This window comes from Hippocampus zosterae, chromosome 17 (genome assembly GCF_025434085.1).
Source record: "Hippocampus zosterae strain Florida chromosome 17, ASM2543408v3, whole genome shotgun sequence".
NCBI lineage: Eukaryota > Metazoa > Chordata > Actinopteri > Syngnathiformes > Syngnathidae > Hippocampus > Hippocampus zosterae.
The window spans coordinates 9,345,419-9,362,268 of record NC_067467.1 but is presented as its reverse complement, the minus strand read 5'-3'; the positions used below and the strand labels follow the sequence as shown (position 1 = coordinate 9,362,268).

At 43.7% G+C, this 16,850-nt stretch overlaps 3 protein-coding genes across 4 annotated transcripts; 2 read left to right on the top strand and 1 right to left on the bottom strand.

The window, feature by feature from the left end:
- The first annotated feature begins 640 nt into the window (after positions 1–640).
- LOC127589353 (dehydrogenase/reductase SDR family member 7C-B-like) lies at positions 641–5,395 on the top strand. 2 transcript variants are annotated; one of them, XM_052048480.1, is made up of 7 exons: positions 641–743; positions 1,905–2,088; positions 2,182–2,294; positions 3,593–3,806; positions 3,918–4,010; positions 4,285–4,443; positions 4,584–5,395. In XM_052048480.1, exons 1-7 carry the CDS (start codon positions 708–710, stop codon positions 4,784–4,786), a joined length of 1,002 nt encoding a protein of 333 aa, XP_051904440.1. In that variant the 5' UTR covers positions 641–707; the 3' UTR covers positions 4,787–5,395. The 2 variants fall into 2 exon arrangements, with proteins under 2 accessions (XP_051904440.1, XP_051904441.1); XM_052048481.1 differs by having other exon boundaries at positions 642–743; positions 3,596–3,806; positions 4,584–5,394.
- A 51-nt stretch (positions 5,396–5,446) lies between these two features.
- LOC127589358 (protein NATD1-like) lies at positions 5,447–6,955 on the top strand. Its single transcript, XM_052048485.1, has 3 exons — positions 5,447–5,669; positions 6,397–6,515; positions 6,617–6,955. The coding sequence occupies exons 1-3, from the start codon at positions 5,528–5,530 to the stop codon at positions 6,734–6,736; spliced, it is 381 nt and encodes a 126-aa protein (XP_051904445.1). The 5' UTR covers positions 5,447–5,527; the 3' UTR covers positions 6,737–6,955.
- A 1,876-nt stretch (positions 6,956–8,831) lies between these two features.
- LOC127589359 (germ cell-specific gene 1-like protein) lies at positions 8,832–12,939 on the bottom strand. Its single transcript, XM_052048486.1, has 5 exons — positions 12,636–12,939; positions 11,700–11,747; positions 11,232–11,384; positions 9,626–9,737; positions 8,832–9,435 (listed from the first exon to the last, which is right to left on the bottom strand). Exons 1-5 carry the CDS (start codon positions 12,937–12,939, stop codon positions 9,147–9,149), a joined length of 906 nt encoding a protein of 301 aa, XP_051904446.1. The 3' UTR covers positions 8,832–9,146.
- Between the last annotated feature and the right edge of the window lie 3,911 nt (positions 12,940–16,850).

Sequence of the window (16,850 nt, the reverse complement as noted above, 5' to 3'; positions counted from 1 at the left end):
CATTGCTCATATATAGGAGGAAGGTCCTGGGCAGATTACATTGACATGGAAACACAAAGTTGTGAGAGTGGTCCCTCCGTAGTGTGGTCCCTCTAAACATAACACGCTGACAACACGTGTGGAAAGAAAGTGGCAGCTGCGCTGCTATTAAAAGAGCATCAGCAGCAGCAGGAGGTTAGCAGCAGGCAAGCAGATCTCAGCGGTGTGAAGCAGCTCAATTGAGAACACTGGGATTCCACGTTTACGCACACACGCGCTCACAGTGAGTATGAGCTATCAGTTTGTTCTCTTTGGATGAAAGTTGAGTTGATGTGCTTCCGGTTTCAGCTTCCAAACAGTTGCCCTACTTCTGCTACTATCCTGTGTGACTTTGCTAATGTTGTTTCAAGGACACTTGATGTTTACGAGGTCATTGTAAGACTTGACAAGATGGACAAAAAGAGCATTTTGGTCCGAAGGAAACAAGAGTTGAAAGTTATCTTTGGCTTGTTTTCGACCAGAAGTCAGACAATAAATAAGTCAACAAATTAGGTTTGCGGATTTTGGACTGGATGAAAGTGGAGTTTTGCATACATATTTAAAATGTCGAATAAAGTATTTTTTTACTCTCTTGTCAAAAACGTGTTGGAATGTTTTTGTGTTGTTTGTTTTTCAGCCGTGTCGGAATATAAGTCGTTACAAAAAAAAAAAATACAAAAAAAAGCCCAATGGATGCCAATGTAACGGAGATGGACGACGATTGGGTAGGAAAGCTGTGGCGTCCTTCAGCATTTTGGCTACCCAATCTGCCCACTGAACCAAATCTGCTGTTCTAAGGCAATGCATCTGTGACAAGATGATGACAATGTCCATTGTTTGTCTGTATGTGCTTGATATTGAATGGCGACCAGTACATCGGTTGTGTTTTTGTTGGTTTTTCATCACTGATATTATTTGTATAATTGTTATTTTGAATATATTATCTTACCATCAATAGTTTTCCGAGATGTATGTACGCATGCGGCAGATTTGGTTCCACAAGCAATTTGGGTTACGCCAGCCATCCCACCTCCACTGTCACGAACATGACATGCTTACGGAAAGGATGTGGAGACATACTTTCATGTTTCATGTCATGATGAGCTTCTCAGCTGAGAAGCAGCTTCATTATTACAATTAGTGTGTAGCCTCCACTTCAAGTGATTCCCAACCACCTTCAAGCATCTATCTATGCAAATGATGAATGTCAAAATTGAAGTCATTGACATCAATTGAATCGGCTCCAGCACACCCACTACCCAGGTATGGATAAGCGGATTAGTAAATGGATGGATGGATAGACCACGCCCCCACTATTTGCAGGGGATAGCGACCAAGGCCTATTAGTCGCAAATAGGGTGTCCGGGCTCTCCCTTAGAGATAAGGTGAGAAGCTCGGTCATCCGGGAGGGGCTCAGAGTCGAGCCGCTTCTCCTCCACATCGAGAGGAGCCAGATGAGGTGGCTTGGGCATCTGATTCGGATGCCTCCTGAGCGCCTCCCCGGTGAGGTGTTCCGGTCATGTCCCACCGGGAGGAGACCCAGAGGAAGACCCAGGACACGCTGGAGAGACTATGTCACCCAGCTGGCCTGGGAACGCCTCGGGATCCGCCGGGGAGAGCTGGAAGAAGTAGCTAGGGAGAGGGAAGTCTGGGCTTCCCTGCTAAAGCTGTTGCCCCCGCGACCCGGCCCCGGATAAGCGGTAGATGATGGATGGATGGATGGATGGATATCAAAAACACGTACATAATTGTCAAGCCCCAAAAAAGATATATTTCCCAATATTTTTTCATGTAAATAAAGGTTGGGAACCACTGCTTCATGTCATCCATTCATTCCAAGTTGTACCTATTTCACACATTCAAAACAGCACTTGCTTCTTTTTTAGACATTCCTGAAGGGGATGGGAATGGAGCCCGGGTGGATCACCACAGTACTGCTAGTTCCGTGCGCGGTGGTGCTGGCAGCTGGATTGTTGCATGTGTACTCCCTGGTGTCGGGCCTGCTGTCCAAAAGCCCGGTGCGCAACAAGGTGCTGCTGCTCAGCGATGCTTTGTCCACACTTGGAAACGGTAACAGCCCAGTCATGACTTGACTTGCTTGATTACTATTTGGTTGCTTCCAATGTGACATCTGCGCTCATCTGCATGTGGGTTGGTCCAAAGAATGTGCCACCATTTTCCACAAGGGCGGCGCCAGGTTGATCCTGTGCGGGAAAAGCTGGGAGAAACTCCAGGAGCTCTCGGACAAGTTACTCGATGCTTCTGACCCAAGCCTGGTGAGGAATGGACGCCCTTTGAGCATTTATTCCAGAACCAGTCTTACGAGTCATCGTTTTTCCACTAATAGGCCAAAAGGGGTAGTAGTAGTAGCCGTAGTTCTGGCCTGTTCGTAGTCTTAAAATCAAGGACATGGAATAAAATGTACAAACATTCATTCATTCATTAATTTTCCGAACCGCTTGATCCTCACTAGGGTCGCGGTGGGTGCTGGAGCCTATCCCAACCGTCTTCGGGGAGTAGGCAGGGGACACCCTGAATCGGTTGCCAGCCAATCGCAGGAAATGTACAAATATTTTCATCAAGCAGTTTGAGTATATATTCTATGTTCCTCAAATCCATTTTAATATCCAAGTAGTACTGTGCACTTTAGACTACCTAATGGAACAACGTTGGCATACGAGTACAATTTTTGCACAGTAATAGTTGCTGAGAGTGGAGCAAAACTGCACTCGTTAATAACTATGTGCTACTAACACGCCTGGATGACATTAGAGAAGTCTCCTAGTTATGACATACTATTCTACAAGAAATAGGTTTGTAGTTGCACCAATAGTGGAAAAAATGTGCTTTGTAAGACAAATTAATTTTACTGAAATTGTCTTACATGTGAAAACAGGATCTACTTGCACCTGGACCCTAAGTGTGGTAGCTATGATAAGAAGACTACTAGTGCATGACACTAGTTAGGCCTACCACTCTTACTTGTGCAGGACAGCAGCTTACTCGTAAATTTTTTTGTGCACAAGTAGGCCAAAAGTGGCACTATTCATTCATTCATTTATTTTCCGAACCGCTTCATCCTCACTAGGGTCGTGGGGAGTGCTGGAGCCTATTCCAGCTGAATCGGTTGCCAGCCAATCGCAGGGCACACAGAGACGAACAACCATCCACCCCCACATACACACCTAGGGACAATATAGAGTGTTCAATCAGCCGGCCATGCATGTTTTTGGAATGTGGGAGAAAACCGGAGCACCTGGAGAAAACCCACGCAGGCCTGTGGAGAACATGCAAACTCCACACAGGGAGGCCGGAGCTGGAATCGAACTGCACTGCGAAGCCAACGAAAGTGGCACTAGTAGTTGATAATTATTCGTAAGACACATTTGTTTTACAGTGCATGAAATTGCCTTGCTAATTGCTGTTGTAGTCTTTATTTGATATCCCTGATATCCAGCTAGTATGTATACTAGTATACTAGGATGTTCTTTATGGGCTGTCCATTGTCGCAAATTTTTTTGCCTTTCTTGTGGTGAAGCCACACAGTTGAACACCCGTTGTTCGTGTTGGTCAGCAGACGTTCCCACCTAAAATGGTGCTTCTTGATTTCGGGGACATGGAGTCGCTTCCCGAAGCGATATCAGAGATCCTGGAATGTTACGGCTACCTGGACATGCTCATCCTTAACAGCAGCATGAAGCTCAAAGCCCCCGCTCACACTTTGTCTCTGGAGCTGGACAAGCTACTCATGGACAACAATTACTTTGGCCCGGTCACTCTGACTAAAGGTAGGCACGGAAATGCATGTCTCTCACACACACACACGCGCACACACACACACACACACACACACACACACACATAAAAGTGTGTGTCATTGTGAGGTTTGTGTGTTCCAGGTGTGCTGCCCTCCATGATGTCCCGCCGCTCCGGTCACCTCCTGCTGGTGAACAGCATCCAGGCAAAACTGGCGGTGCCCTTTCGCACTTCTTGTGAGTTGACATCTATGCCGGCATTGAGCAATTATTGCATGTATTTGATATCCAGCAAGATCCATGTAATAGTATGACTTTTGCCTGCACTTTTAATACAGGAACACCCATTCAAAAATGGGCGGGGGATTTGTGTGTGTGTGTGTGTGTGTGTGTGTGAGAGAGAGAGACGGAGAGAGAGACAGAAAAGAGAGAGAGAGAGAGAGATTTTGTGTGTGTGAAGGGTAAGTGTTGTTTTGTCCTAAATGACATCTCATCCAATCACACCTGGCAGATGCCGCCTCCAAGCACGCAGTTCAGGCCTTCTTTGACTGCCTTCGTTCCGAGGTGGAGGAGTTAGGGGTTTCTGTCAGCACCATCAATGTCACTTTCATCAATTCACATGCGCCGTCTGGGAAGCAAAACAACACGACGGCCAAGTCCTTCTGGTCAGGTCAGGTTTGAAAAATGACACACAACGACTGTGTTCCCCCGCTATGGCGGTTCCATTGGTCAAGATCCTCGCTATTATCGTTTCTGTCGTCGATTCTGGAGTAGTACAGCGCCATGTCTTGCTGTTCTATTTTTGCACAGATTTGTACACAAAGAAGCCACCGGGCTTTTCTACACGTGAGGCAGCCAGTGAGGTGGCCAAGACTTTGAGCAACAAGAGAAGGGAGGTCTTGATGGCCCCCTCACTCCCAAAGGTGGCAATCTACGCACGCTCCTTCTTCCCCAACTTCTTCTTCGCCGTCATGGCAGCTGGAGTGAAGGACGGCACCAACACTAAAATGTAGTCCTGCACTATTCTGGAAAGGATTGAAGATTGAATTCTAAATGTAATTGCATCAAAGTGTTTTGTTATTACAGAAGAGTGGAACTGCCAATGTGGGGTAAACATTTTCGACTGGGTTATGTCATACTGTCGTGGTTATGTAGTTATGTCGTTTGAACATCTTGATCAAGTCCTTTGAATGCATTGATAAAGTCGTCCTTTGAATATATTGATTGTTAGTAGTGTGTTTAATTTAACCCTGGAGAACCCAAAAACCCTTTTCTTCTTTGGGAAGTGATTAATTTTACATTAAATGACTGCTATATGTTCACTGAACACCAAAACATATGTTTTTCCAAATATTTAATGCATAAAATCTGATCCTTTGGGGTTTAAGGGTAGCGTTTGAGTAGCAGAATTTATAGGGGCCAAATTTGATCCCGTGGGTTCTCCAGAGTTAAATTTTAAAGTTACACATTGCTTAGCATGACCGTCCTACAGTTCTGAGGTTCTGGATTTGAATCTTCCTGTGTGGAGTTTGTGTGTAGTCCCTGTGCTCAAGTGATTTTTCCCCCTACTACAGTCCAAAAAAGTGGCACGTTAGCCGAGGAATATACAGTAAATAAAATATTTGTGCAAAAACACTGGTCTTTTGTTAATTATTGTTTTACAGTATGTCTGCTAGCTGGCTTTTGGCGTCCTCTAGCGGCGACCCGAAAGCGACACGTCTCTACTTGCCAGTGGTCCGTTCCGAACCTCCAAAATGTGGCTTAAAATATTATCCAGACTCACCGAATTCAAACCTTTGAGGGTGACTCCCTGCAGGTTGACTTCCAACGGCGGGCTGACGGTAGAACACGATCGACAGAACCGGCGCTTCGTCGTTTCCCCGTGTAGCGGGACCGGTAAGTGCTGATGCCGTGTTCGAAGCTTCTTGTGCGGTTGGGTCGAGTACGCGAGCCCGGCGTCCGCCAGCGGCGCACTCGAAGTCTCCGGTGCGGCCCCGAACAAGATTTCCTTTAGAATACATCATTTTACGTGCCTTTGCCTGAATCAAAAATAGACTCGTCACATATGAACACATTTTAGAAAACATATTATTCTAGTATTAGTTCAATAGTTCGGCGCGGGCTTTATTCAACAAAGTTTAATAATTTCATTCTTATTTGCCTAAATAAATCTGTTTGGCGACCGGAGACACGGAAATGCTTGGTTTAAAACAGCATTTTTCTGAAAGAGCTTTGGTTCATTCGTTTAGTGGTTTATGCTTAAAAGACGGGTTTGACTGATGTCCACATCAATTTAAGGTGCCATTGAGTAAATCAAACACTGTCGTCTCACATGTCACTTCGTTTTAGTAAATATAATTTTGTCAGAATCATATAATCGTTTGGCATGTGTGTTATTCATCAAAGCTTAAGATTTTCGAAGTTATCTGCCTAAATAAGCACATATGTCGCATGGTGAGAGACATGACTGCTTGGATGGAAAACAACACTTTTCTTGTAGAGGTTTTAGTTAAGCCTTTCAATAGTTTGTCAATACTTAACCCTTTTAACACCTATGAGTTATTGAACTTTGAATGCATTTGCTTCTGGGCTTTTGTTGTCTTCATGTGAACTTTGACCTCAGGAGTCAGCGAGAGTGCCATACTCATCTACAGATTCACATCGCCTAATGAGGTGGATCTAGTGTCCACCTTTGTCCCGGAGGCTTGTCGAGGTCAAGGGGTGGCCGCACTCCTGTCAAAGGTCACGGAGTAGCACTCACGAAAATGTTTTCCATTTCAAATGACGGCGAACCACACCGGGATCACGTTAACATTGACTTGTTTGGTGTTTTTTGTTGACAGGCTGCCATTTACTTTGTGCTGGAGGAGAAGCTGAAGGCTCGCGTGTCCTGCTGGTACATCAAGAAGTACATGGAGGATCACCCTCACCATCACAATTATAAAGAGATTCGAATCAGATGACGCAGTGGTCAAGTATTGTTGGCCTGAGAAATAGAGCAATCAAATTTAAGTTGTATCCGAATAGATTAATATATGAGTAATTGTGCATAAGCGTTCATTTTTTTTATTATTCATTTCTTTCTTGATTAGCTTTCTACAATGCTTCTCTTTTGTGTGTACATTTTCTTAAAATCGCAGAATGATGTTTCAAAATATAAATAAATAAATTGCACAAATAAATGTTCATGTCATTTTTAAAAATTAAAGAGTTGATTAAATAATTGATCAAGGGCCTCAAAATAAAAATAAACATGAAAAAAGAACTTAAATCATATTTCTTGCATGATGCACATGTCACAATGTCCTATTGGATATTTGTCGGACACGGGTGTCATATTGGATATTTTAGCTACCGAATGAACTGCAAATTATCTTGAGTGTAACAGGCAGCATGTTGCCCTCTTCTCAGAAAGATGTTCGGTCAGTCGTCATCATCATGTTCTTCATCTGCCACATGTGGACAGGCGTGTGTAGCAAACGTGGTGAAAGAGGCAGCGTGCTGTAGCTGAGCATGAAGACACCGCTGGCCTTTCCTTCTGCCGCCTCTTAAGCGATCACATGGGCAAGATTTGATGAGATGCATGTCGTCTCAAAGCCGAGCGGGTTACGTTATGATACACACATACACGCACATACACGCAAATATATCCCTGTATTTGATTTTTCAATCCAACAGTCAACCGGGGTCGAGGAAAGCCGCCCCATCGAAAAGTGTTCCAGTGGGCCACCGGCTGATCTTCCAGGCACAGCTGGTCACCAATGAGCATGCAAATCAAGTCCAAACCTTCAACTTTCAAGAGAGTCCCAAAGGTAGTCATTTTCAAATGGATCTAAAACAGTCTCTTGTTGTTGTTTATCTTCCAGGTTCACAAATAGATGGGAAAAAAATGGAATTCAAATATAATCATCTTGACTTGAACTCCCTGCATGTTTCATGAGTCAGCCTCCATGACATAGCTTGCTGATGGCTTTTTAACTTTTCAGGAAGGTGGCAAAGCACTTCTTTAATCAAAAAAAAAAAACTCAATTCACTTCAATACTGTTTTCTTGCACCAAGAGTGCACAAGATAGCAGCGAAGCTCCTCAACTCACATCAAAATGGTTACTTGGCATCAAAATGCTACATAATGACACCAAAATCACGAAACTTTACAGCAGGGGTCACCAAACCCGGCCCTGTAACCCTCCTGTTGTCCTCGGGTCAAAATGACCCGTCACTATGTTAAAAACGCCCCCAAAAAACCCTAAATGACAATTTTTTACTTGAAATTTATTACTTTTCCTAGATTGTCCCCAACTGCTGAAAAATTGAAATGTTGTTTTTATTCACATTAAGCTGTACAAAAAAAAGTACAAAGGTGGTCTTCGGGGCAAAATGACCCATGACGCAAATAGGGTTGAAATCAAGGTCACAAAGTTATTTACACACCATAGAATGTTTCAGTGTTTTAGTTGTGTCTCAGATCAAATAGTAGAACACGTGAACAAGACGGTAGCAGACATAAACAAGACAAGATAGGTGGCGTTCTCGTAGATGGCAGAACTCTTTTTTTGTGGATTTCAAGGGGCTATAAAGAGAGAGAGTTGTTTAGTTATTATTTATTTCCTGTTTTTTCTGTGAAGAACTCAGAGAGGGTTATTTAGTTATTATTTATTTCATTAATAGTTTTATTATTTGTTTCCTGACTTTTTTTTCTGTAAAGAACCTGGAAAGGGTTATTTGGTTATGTGTGACTTTCTGGGAAACAATGAATTGTTTAAGCTCCCCTACGATCGTTGATGTTACAAACTGACACCGGCCCCCCATCAGAGAAGGGAAAAGTTATGTGGCCCTCACAGGAAAAAGTTTGGGGACCCCTGCTTTACAGTATAAGCAGTATTGACAATGACTGACATGACATTTTCATTTTCCGCAGAATGATTTGATATTCAGCACAATATAAATTGACGAGTCGTGCCATGGAAATATCGTAAATAGAAGCAACCTACCACCGCAAGAATGGCCATAAAATGCTTCGTTTGGGTTGATGTGGTCAAATGCACTCATCTTAAAACAATATCATGTCATTAAAATTGATTTATTTGTTCAATATTTATGATGGAAGGTCAACCAGCAGACGTTGATCCAAAGCTTTTTCATTTGACTGGTGACTGAACTATATACAGGTAGTCCACAATGAGAAAATCCCTACGGCATTTTGACCATTTTCGCACTCTCCAATCACCACATCTGAATTTTTGGTGGATTCACGTCAACTAGAAACTGAGTGAATGATTCTGAACACAGCCCACGTCGAGTCTTTCATCAATTTTAGCCCAGCAAGTCCTAAAAAAAATGGCAACTTCAATCTGAGTACCCTCATTTCTATTTCTAGCAGTAGGCTTCATTTTGCAGCTCAACCATGTGGTCCACTTCCAGGGCGTACGCAGACCCCGTGGGTGGCTTGTGACCGTTGAGCGCCAATTCCGGCCGCGCCTCTGCATCGGCCGTCAGGTACCACATGTGGTCGGGGAGGTCCAGCTCCAACAGCTTCTGTTTGACAAGTAGACTCTTCTCGATGTTCCTCCGCTTGAACTTGAACTCGATGATGGTCTTGGTGTAGCGGTTGAGCGCCGTCACTGCCGAGCCCATGCAAGTGCCGAACGACCCCCACGCTAGGCTGAAGCGAGGACAAGGTAGCGATTAGCAATACCGAAGCTAGCTCTTACAGCAAACCTTTTGGGTTACCTATAGATGACGGCAAAGCACTTACATTAGATGTTATCAATTATATTAAATGTAGCAGCTGCGAACGTTAGCTTGGTATAAAGATGACCAAAAGCTAAACGGAAGGACTTGAGTTTTCTCACGCATAAGACCAGCTGTAGTCCCAGGTCTTGGGCCTCCAGTCTTCCGGACCCATGGCCACAGCCAGTTGGAAAATGGTGGTGAACATCATGTGGGCCACCATCCCACAAAGGCCTGAAACCAGACAAGAAGTGAGGACAACACAAGATACTTTCAGGGTTATGAGTATCCATGGCCATACTGATTGTTGACATTGAGTGGAAATCAGTCACTAATCCTAACCCTGGCCCTCGCCCAAAGAAAACTGGGATAGACTCCCTAATGAGGATATAGTATAGGAAATACTGTAGATGGCTTGTTGGCTATATCTCAAATATGGAGATTACATACTATTTTTTTTTTAATCATCTCTAATCAAGTCAACACACCAGAGAATCAAAACACTTATATAATTTTGACTGTTTTTGAGAGAGCATCAATGAGCCTCAGAGTGGTCCAGTGGTCTCGGCCTCCCAGTGGAACTCTGCTGGCCTTTACTCTCATGCGGAGCTCTGCCTCACAGCAGCTTTACGAAAGGATTAACTGCTAACAACAGTGCTACAGAAAGGGGGGGGTTGGGGGCGCTCCTCTGGGCAGGTCTTGGTCACGGCCCAAAAAGAGCCGCCCGCCTCCAATCGGATTATTGCACAAACTATCAAGCAAATCCTCAGAGTCTGCAAGTCAGCCGGTGTCTTCATCTAGTATCTAGTCCAAAAGTCATACTCGAGTAACGAGTCCAAAAGGAAGGAGTCTAAACAATTACAGTCAGTCAATAACTCGTGTCAAAAGTTGTTGTCTGAAAGTCAGTTAGTAACCACTCTTCAAGTCATACGCCGGTGACGAGTCCTAAAGTGTACGTATACTTTAAAGTATACGTCACTAATCATAAAGCAACACTCTCCTGAAGTGGCCATCGTCTTGTAATAAGCCCTGAAGAAAAGGAAAGTCATTGTCTAGTAACCAGCCCTAAAGTCGTACTATAGTATTTACTCTTTGCAACTAGTTCAATCGTCATTGTCCCGTAACTAATTCTAAATTTATATTCTTGTAACTAGTTCCGAAGTCATAGTTTAGCAACTAGTGGGAAAGTCTAGTATCTGGGATACTATCTGGGATAGTCTAGTTTTTAATTTTCAGTCATTGGTCAGTGACTAGTTTAAAGCCATACTTGAATAATTAGTCATATCTTCATACATGCACAAATATAACTATAACAAAAGTTATAGTTCAGTAACTAGTCTTAAAGTCATAGACTAATAACTCGACCCAAAGTCATACACTTGTAACTAGTCTAAAAGTGATCGTTTTGAAATGCGTTCTAAAGTCATTGTCCAACAACTAAGCCTAAAGTTAGCATCTTCCAACTAGTCCTGAAGTTGTACTCTAGTCACAAGTCTCAAAGTCATAGGTTAGTAACTAGTGCTGAAGTTATACTTTTGTAACTAGTCAAAAGGCAAAGTCTCAGAACTAGTCCCGAAGTCATAGTTTCATAAAAAGCCTTGTCTCAACGAGCCGATAGATATGCGATGCTCAATGACTCGATACACTTAACTCGTATTCGGCAGTGTCACCCAGTAATCAGGGGGCCTTCTTTTTCGTTATCTCCCCCAAGGAGCGTCCATTCCTCACCTGACAGTGCCGTGCACATGGCGGCAAAGGCACTCAGCTTGAGTTTGTTCATGACGCTGAAGCAATGACACTGCTCCAAGGTCATCAGGGCGCCGCCCGCAAACAGCAGCGTCAGGTACAAGGTTTCGGCCACGATGCACAACCACAACACCCCTGCGCATACGGCATGTGAAAATGAGCAAGCATCATTCCAAGTAAAGACAAAAAATAATAATAATAATAATCAAAAGGAACATGCACAATTCAGAAGAAAATAAGACAAGCAGCTATGATGATGCTTCCACACAGTCATTTAAGAGGAAAGTGGAAGAGCATGAAATTGCTCTGCTTGTCACTATACAATGTTGGCACAGATAGTTGAAGGAAGAAACATTCTTTGTCATAAAGAAATAAGAAGTGAAGTGTAATGGCTACCGTTAATTTTCGATCGGTTGTATTAAAAAAAAAAGATTTTAAATGTGTGCCGACCTCGTTCGTGTTCCGGCGCGATCTCAGAGAAGTCCCGACAGTCGAAGCCTGCGTTCACATGACAAGAATTAAAAATCGTTCAAACAAAATATGAAAAAAAAAGTGTGATTGTCGACAGAGGGTCCTTAGTTTGCAACACAGGGAACAACATAGGGAAGTGAGAATTCAAAGTGGTCTATCATTCAACCATTAGCTCAATCTAAACTAATTACATACAAAACAGAAGTTACAGCGCTAACTGAAGGTACCTTCGTATTCCACTCGATCACGTATTAGGCCGGCCAGCAAACTCGTTCATTAAGCACGTTCGCAAGCTCAAAGTGCATACATCGAAAACACACTAGTCCGCCCCGGGACCCCTGCGCCCGAAAAGCTATTCAAGCACGAGCTCAGGCTAGCGGTGACTTCATCCTCAAAACACTTGCGAAGAAAAAGAACCTGCTACTGTACTGTAGTAGCTAGTCGTCCTCATATTCTCGTAATTAGTCCTCAAGTCATCGCTTCGTGACTCGTCCTCAAGTCACTGTCTTGTGACTAGACCGAAAGTGATATTTAAGTAACTCGTCCTGAAATCATAGTCTTGTTACTCACATACCAGTCTAATAACTTGTAATGTCATTATTTAATTACTAATCCTAAAGTCACACTCCAATGACTCGTCTAAAAGTCAGTCCACTAACTAGTCCTACACTCATCGTCGATTAGGAAGAAGTCTTAAAGTCATTTTCAAGTATCAAGTTCTAACATCACACCTACAGCAACAACTCAGTTCAAATACCATTAGCATGAAGCTAACGGTCACAAAAAATGAGATAAGAGTTCAGGATCGCAAGCAGTTCCTTATCATTCTCTTTCTCTCTTAGATGACTTCTGGCTTGCTTCTGCAGCAGCGAATCCCCTGTCTCCGCCGATTCTCGCGAATTCCACCTTTCTTACCGTTCATATCGGCAGCCTGCTCGCAGGAGAAGAAGATTCCGGTATGGAATTTCTTAAGCAAGAACTTCTCCTCGCCGGTCTCGAAAATGTACTGCACCAGGCGACTGTCGTTGATGTTGGAGCTGTTGAAGCGGATACAAAAAAACTGCTTGACCTTGACGGGCGGCCCGGTGCAGAAGGGCTTGGCAACCTTCCGGGTGCCCTCGCACCAATAGCTGGTGGTGACGGCAGACAGGGCGAAAGCGAACGCCACGAAGTTGAGGGTCAGTGCCAGAGAAGCCCGCCGTCCGCGCTCCAGCCTCATGGTCCAGGCCGGAAACCGACAAGCGGGACTAATCCCGGCTTTTAACGTTCGGCCACCGGCTTTCGCCTCCCGGTGGATGCGTCAAATCTTCATAATCTCGTTGCCGTGGAGGCTCGGTGGCCGTCAAGAAATGTGAAGCGCCGCTGTTTCCAAGCTTCCTTTAGGGATTCATCCTATCGTCCTGTCCTCGCCCGTCCCTACGACGTGCTCCTCCCCTCGCCCGACGTATTGTCCGCCACAAATGGCAAATTATAGGACAGACTTCCTTTCATCATATTTATAATGCGCAGATTACAGCCATCTGACAATATAATCCACAGCAAGGTTCTTACACGCTGCCTGTCAGCAGCCACAAGACCAACCAATCACTTTCGACCCAAACATGGAAAACCCCCGCATCCTCCTCCATCCAAACATCAATTTATACGCAGATTGAGCATTTATTTGATATCCTACGAGCTAGTGACCAGTGACCATTGTTTGTCGTTATGTGTCCTGCCATTGACTGGTGACCAGTCGAGGGCGTACTCACTTCTCGATAGCTGCAAGTCAAATGGGATGGGCTCCTTACTCTTAACTCTGAACTGGAAAAATAATGGCAAGCTGTTTTGAGCGATGTTAAATGAGTGCACTGAACTGTTCATGTACGAGTTAGTTAGTAAGACAATAGAATGACTAGTGATGTTTTTCCATGATTGTCTTCTGCGCCCCATTTGTTCTACTTGTCCGTTGAATTGTGTCGGATCTTCACCCGTAAGGCTCTTTGTCGTCATCCGTAAGGCAGTTCAGCACGCATGGGAAGGACAGAGGGCACATTAGTAGAGTAACGGCATGTTTTTCGTAAGGCAAAAGTGCACGCTAGTCGACTGCAATCTACCAGCAGCATGAGCAACATGATTCAATTCGTTAACGAGCGCTACACTAGTCGTGCTCACAGCACGCAGATGTCAACTAGTGCACCGTTTTGGGTCACTCGTAGCATGCCGTTGTTTTACTAGTACGACCGAGTCGTTCTTGTCATCGGCAATTCATTAGTGGAAAAATGTCAGTCGTGATGCCAAGCCTATGATACAGTACTTGGCACCTATAGAAAAACAAGCATGCTTATGCAAAATCACACCAATGGAGAATTTAGATTCTCAAATGATGCTAAGGTACCTTTGGGACAGATTAAAATCCAGGATCTTTTTGACTGTAAAGCAGATCAACCGTAGGAAAACTAAGGAGTTGGTTGTGGATTTCTGCAGGAAAAAGTCCTCACCAGCACCGATGAACATCCAGGGTATGGACATAGAGAGGGTGACCTCCTACAAGTACCTTGGTGTTCTTCTGAACGACAAACTGGACTGGTCTACAAACACGGACACCCTGATTAGGAAAGGACAGAGCCGACTCTTCCTACTCAGGAAACTGAGGTCTTTTGGGGTTCAGGGGTCACTCCTTGAGACGTTCTATAACTCGGTGGTGGCCTCGGCCATCCATTATGGCATTGTCTGCTGGTCAGGCAGCATCTCAGCCCGGGACAGAACGAGACTGGAGCGACTGGTCAGGAAGGCCAGTTCTGTCCTGGGTTGCTCCCTTGACACTCTGGAGGAGGTGGGCAACAGAAGGATGCTAACTAAGCTAAAAGCTATGATGGCCAGTCCCTCCCACCCCCTCCAGCCCGCCCTGATAGCACTTGGTAGCTCCTTCAGCCAGAGACTGTTACACCCGCGCTGCAAGAAGGAGAGATACCGACGCTCGTTCCTACCGACTGCTGTCAGGCTGATGAATAAAAAATAACAATCAATAATAATAATAATAATTAAATGATGTGAAGGAAAATTGTAAATAGTACTGCGATTTATCCATTTTGTGTTCATATTGCATTTAATTAATAATAATAATAATAATACATTTTATTTGTGGGCGCCTTTCTAGAAACTCAAGGACACCTTTCTTTTTTTGTCTTTCTTCTTTCTACATACATTCTTGCTGCTGGAGGCTGTAAATTTCCCCAGTGTGGGACGAATAAAGGATATCTTATCTTATGTTCTCACCACATGCTTCAGTGTGCTGCACAGGAGTAAAAAAAATACAAAAACATACAAACAATTAATGATGCTAACGAAGTAGATTTGTGAGTCTGTTGAGGATCTGTCTTTGGGACTGGACAGTTTGGAGGTTCGTGACTTGCTGTGGATCCATTTTCAAGGTGTCTTTGACTCAGGTGAACTTGGATTTACTTTACTGTACTTCTATTTCGATGACAACATGCCAGTGAATGTCAGCCCCGTGATTTGACTGGAGGGAGGTGAAATGAGTTCAGGACATACTGGAAAGTCCGCTTACATCAGAATCTTTTCGACAAGCAGCGTCCACCTGTCCATGGACTCTCATTTTCTGACAAAAGAATCAGAGCGTAATGTGATTATGTAAAAAGTACATGATGGCATTTGGACGTCTAAAGATTAAATTAATCCGGTTTGGTGAAAGTAGGCAGGATGAACAAGGAGGATTACAACGCACAAAAAACAATTTAAAAGATGAACTTTTTTTTTCAACATGTACCCACGTTGACAACCTTCTTATTGTCGTTTAAACAAAGTAACCATGATTATTGGGTATTGTGACCTTTCAGCATGTTTTTTTTGGCATTTGGGGCTAAGGATAATTAGTTGTATTAATTAACTTTTTAATTAATTAATTAATTAATTTAATCGACTCATTCGCTAATTGACTTGATAGCAGCAGATGGTCTGCTAATCTAGTTTGAGACTAATACTTCTCCACATAATCTCTTCTTTGTGTTCGATTTATGGAATGAACCACCAAGAATTTCATACCACGTCATTTTTTTCCCAAGCAGTGTGTCATCATACATCATATGTTTATCTTCATAAAAGGGGCTGTAGAAGGAAATGGGAAAAAAACAACAACATGTGCGCGTTATTAATATATGCTGCTGTGAATCTGGAATTTCTCCATTGCGAGACTAATAAAGGTATTCTTATATTTTGGTGTTAGTGCACACTGCCCCCTAACTATCCTATCAGTTTCACTTTCACAAAAGAAGTATTCAAAAAACAAAAAAACAGGTTACCTTTAGCCCATAGTGGCACCGTAACCCGAATCACCGGAAGTTGTTCATGGTTAGCAGCCTGCAAATCAGAGCTGTTGCGATATCTTTTTTAATTATTGTTCTGATTCGTAGTTTGTTTCATCTGCAATTCACTGATGGCCCCGGCAAAGAATGGAAATCTGTAGTGGAAATAGAAGCATTTTAAAACGGTACACCCGAGCCACGATGGTCACGTTTGTGCACTTAGCACCCTGCAAAAGTGATTCCAATGTTGCGTGTGTTGTGGATGCGAGTTGATCGTGGGAGATTGGATGCTTATCAGGTAGATCGTCGAGCAAAAAAAAGGTTGGGCGCCCCTGCTGTCGATTAAAGGACAAGGACTAGAGGCACTTGTGGGCGGGGTTTTGTTTACCATCCATTAGTATAGAGGCGGCCAGAAGAGGGCACTGGCAGCCTTTGTCGGGCGCTTCAAATCACTCCGTGGAGAGCTGAAACCACCAGAAGGTTTCAGTGAGATCCTCATTTGGGTCGCGCGCAACTAGAACCGATCATCCTCTAATCGCTAGGCAGGTTTAGACAAAGAAGAATTCACTGTAACATTCAGGTCATCTTTGAGTCTTTAATGTAGTGAATTAAATACCCACAGAAAAGCCACTCAAAAAGGGGACGCTGGAGCCCAAAACTGTGAGACAAAAATGTTAACAACCACCCCGATGTGCTACCAAAAAACTTAAATCCCATAAATGAGGTGTGAAATCTGGAGTACATTCCTAAATCCAAAAATGGTCTGGTTCTTTAGTTCTGCATCGGTTTGCTGTTTTCGGCAAAGAGCCTCCAAAGCTTACCAGGT

Bases quoted from the DNA above. Each gene is read 5' to 3' on its own strand.
- LOC127589353 (XM_052048480.1), top strand. From the start codon at position 708: ATGGATGCCAATGTAACGGAGATGGACGACGATTGG. The intron at 744-1,904 runs GTAGGAAAGCTG...CTTCTTTTTTAG, and splicing joins CGGAGATGGACGACGATTGG to ACATTCCTGAAGGGGATGGG. The intron at 4,444-4,583 runs GTCAGGTTTGAA...ATTTTTGCACAG, and splicing joins GGCCAAGTCCTTCTGGTCAG to ATTTGTACACAAAGAAGCCA.
- LOC127589358 (XM_052048485.1), top strand. From the start codon at position 5,528: ATGTGGCTTAAAATATTATCCAGACTCACCGAATTCAAACCTTTGAGG. The intron at 5,670-6,396 runs GTAAGTGCTGAT...CTTTGACCTCAG, and splicing joins TTCCCCGTGTAGCGGGACCG to GAGTCAGCGAGAGTGCCATA. The intron at 6,516-6,616 runs GTCACGGAGTAG...TTTTGTTGACAG, and splicing joins TGGCCGCACTCCTGTCAAAG to GCTGCCATTTACTTTGTGCT.
- LOC127589359 (XM_052048486.1), bottom strand. From the start codon at position 12,939: ATGAGGCTGGAGCGCGGACGGCGGGCTTCTCTGGCACTGACCCTCAAC. The intron at 11,748-12,635 runs GTAAGAAAGGTG...ATGTGAACGCAG, and splicing joins GCAGGCTGCCGATATGAACG to GCTTCGACTGTCGGGACTTC. The intron at 11,385-11,699 runs GTCGGCACACAT...CCGTATGCGCAG, and splicing joins CGCGCCGGAACACGAACGAG to GGGTGTTGTGGTTGTGCATC.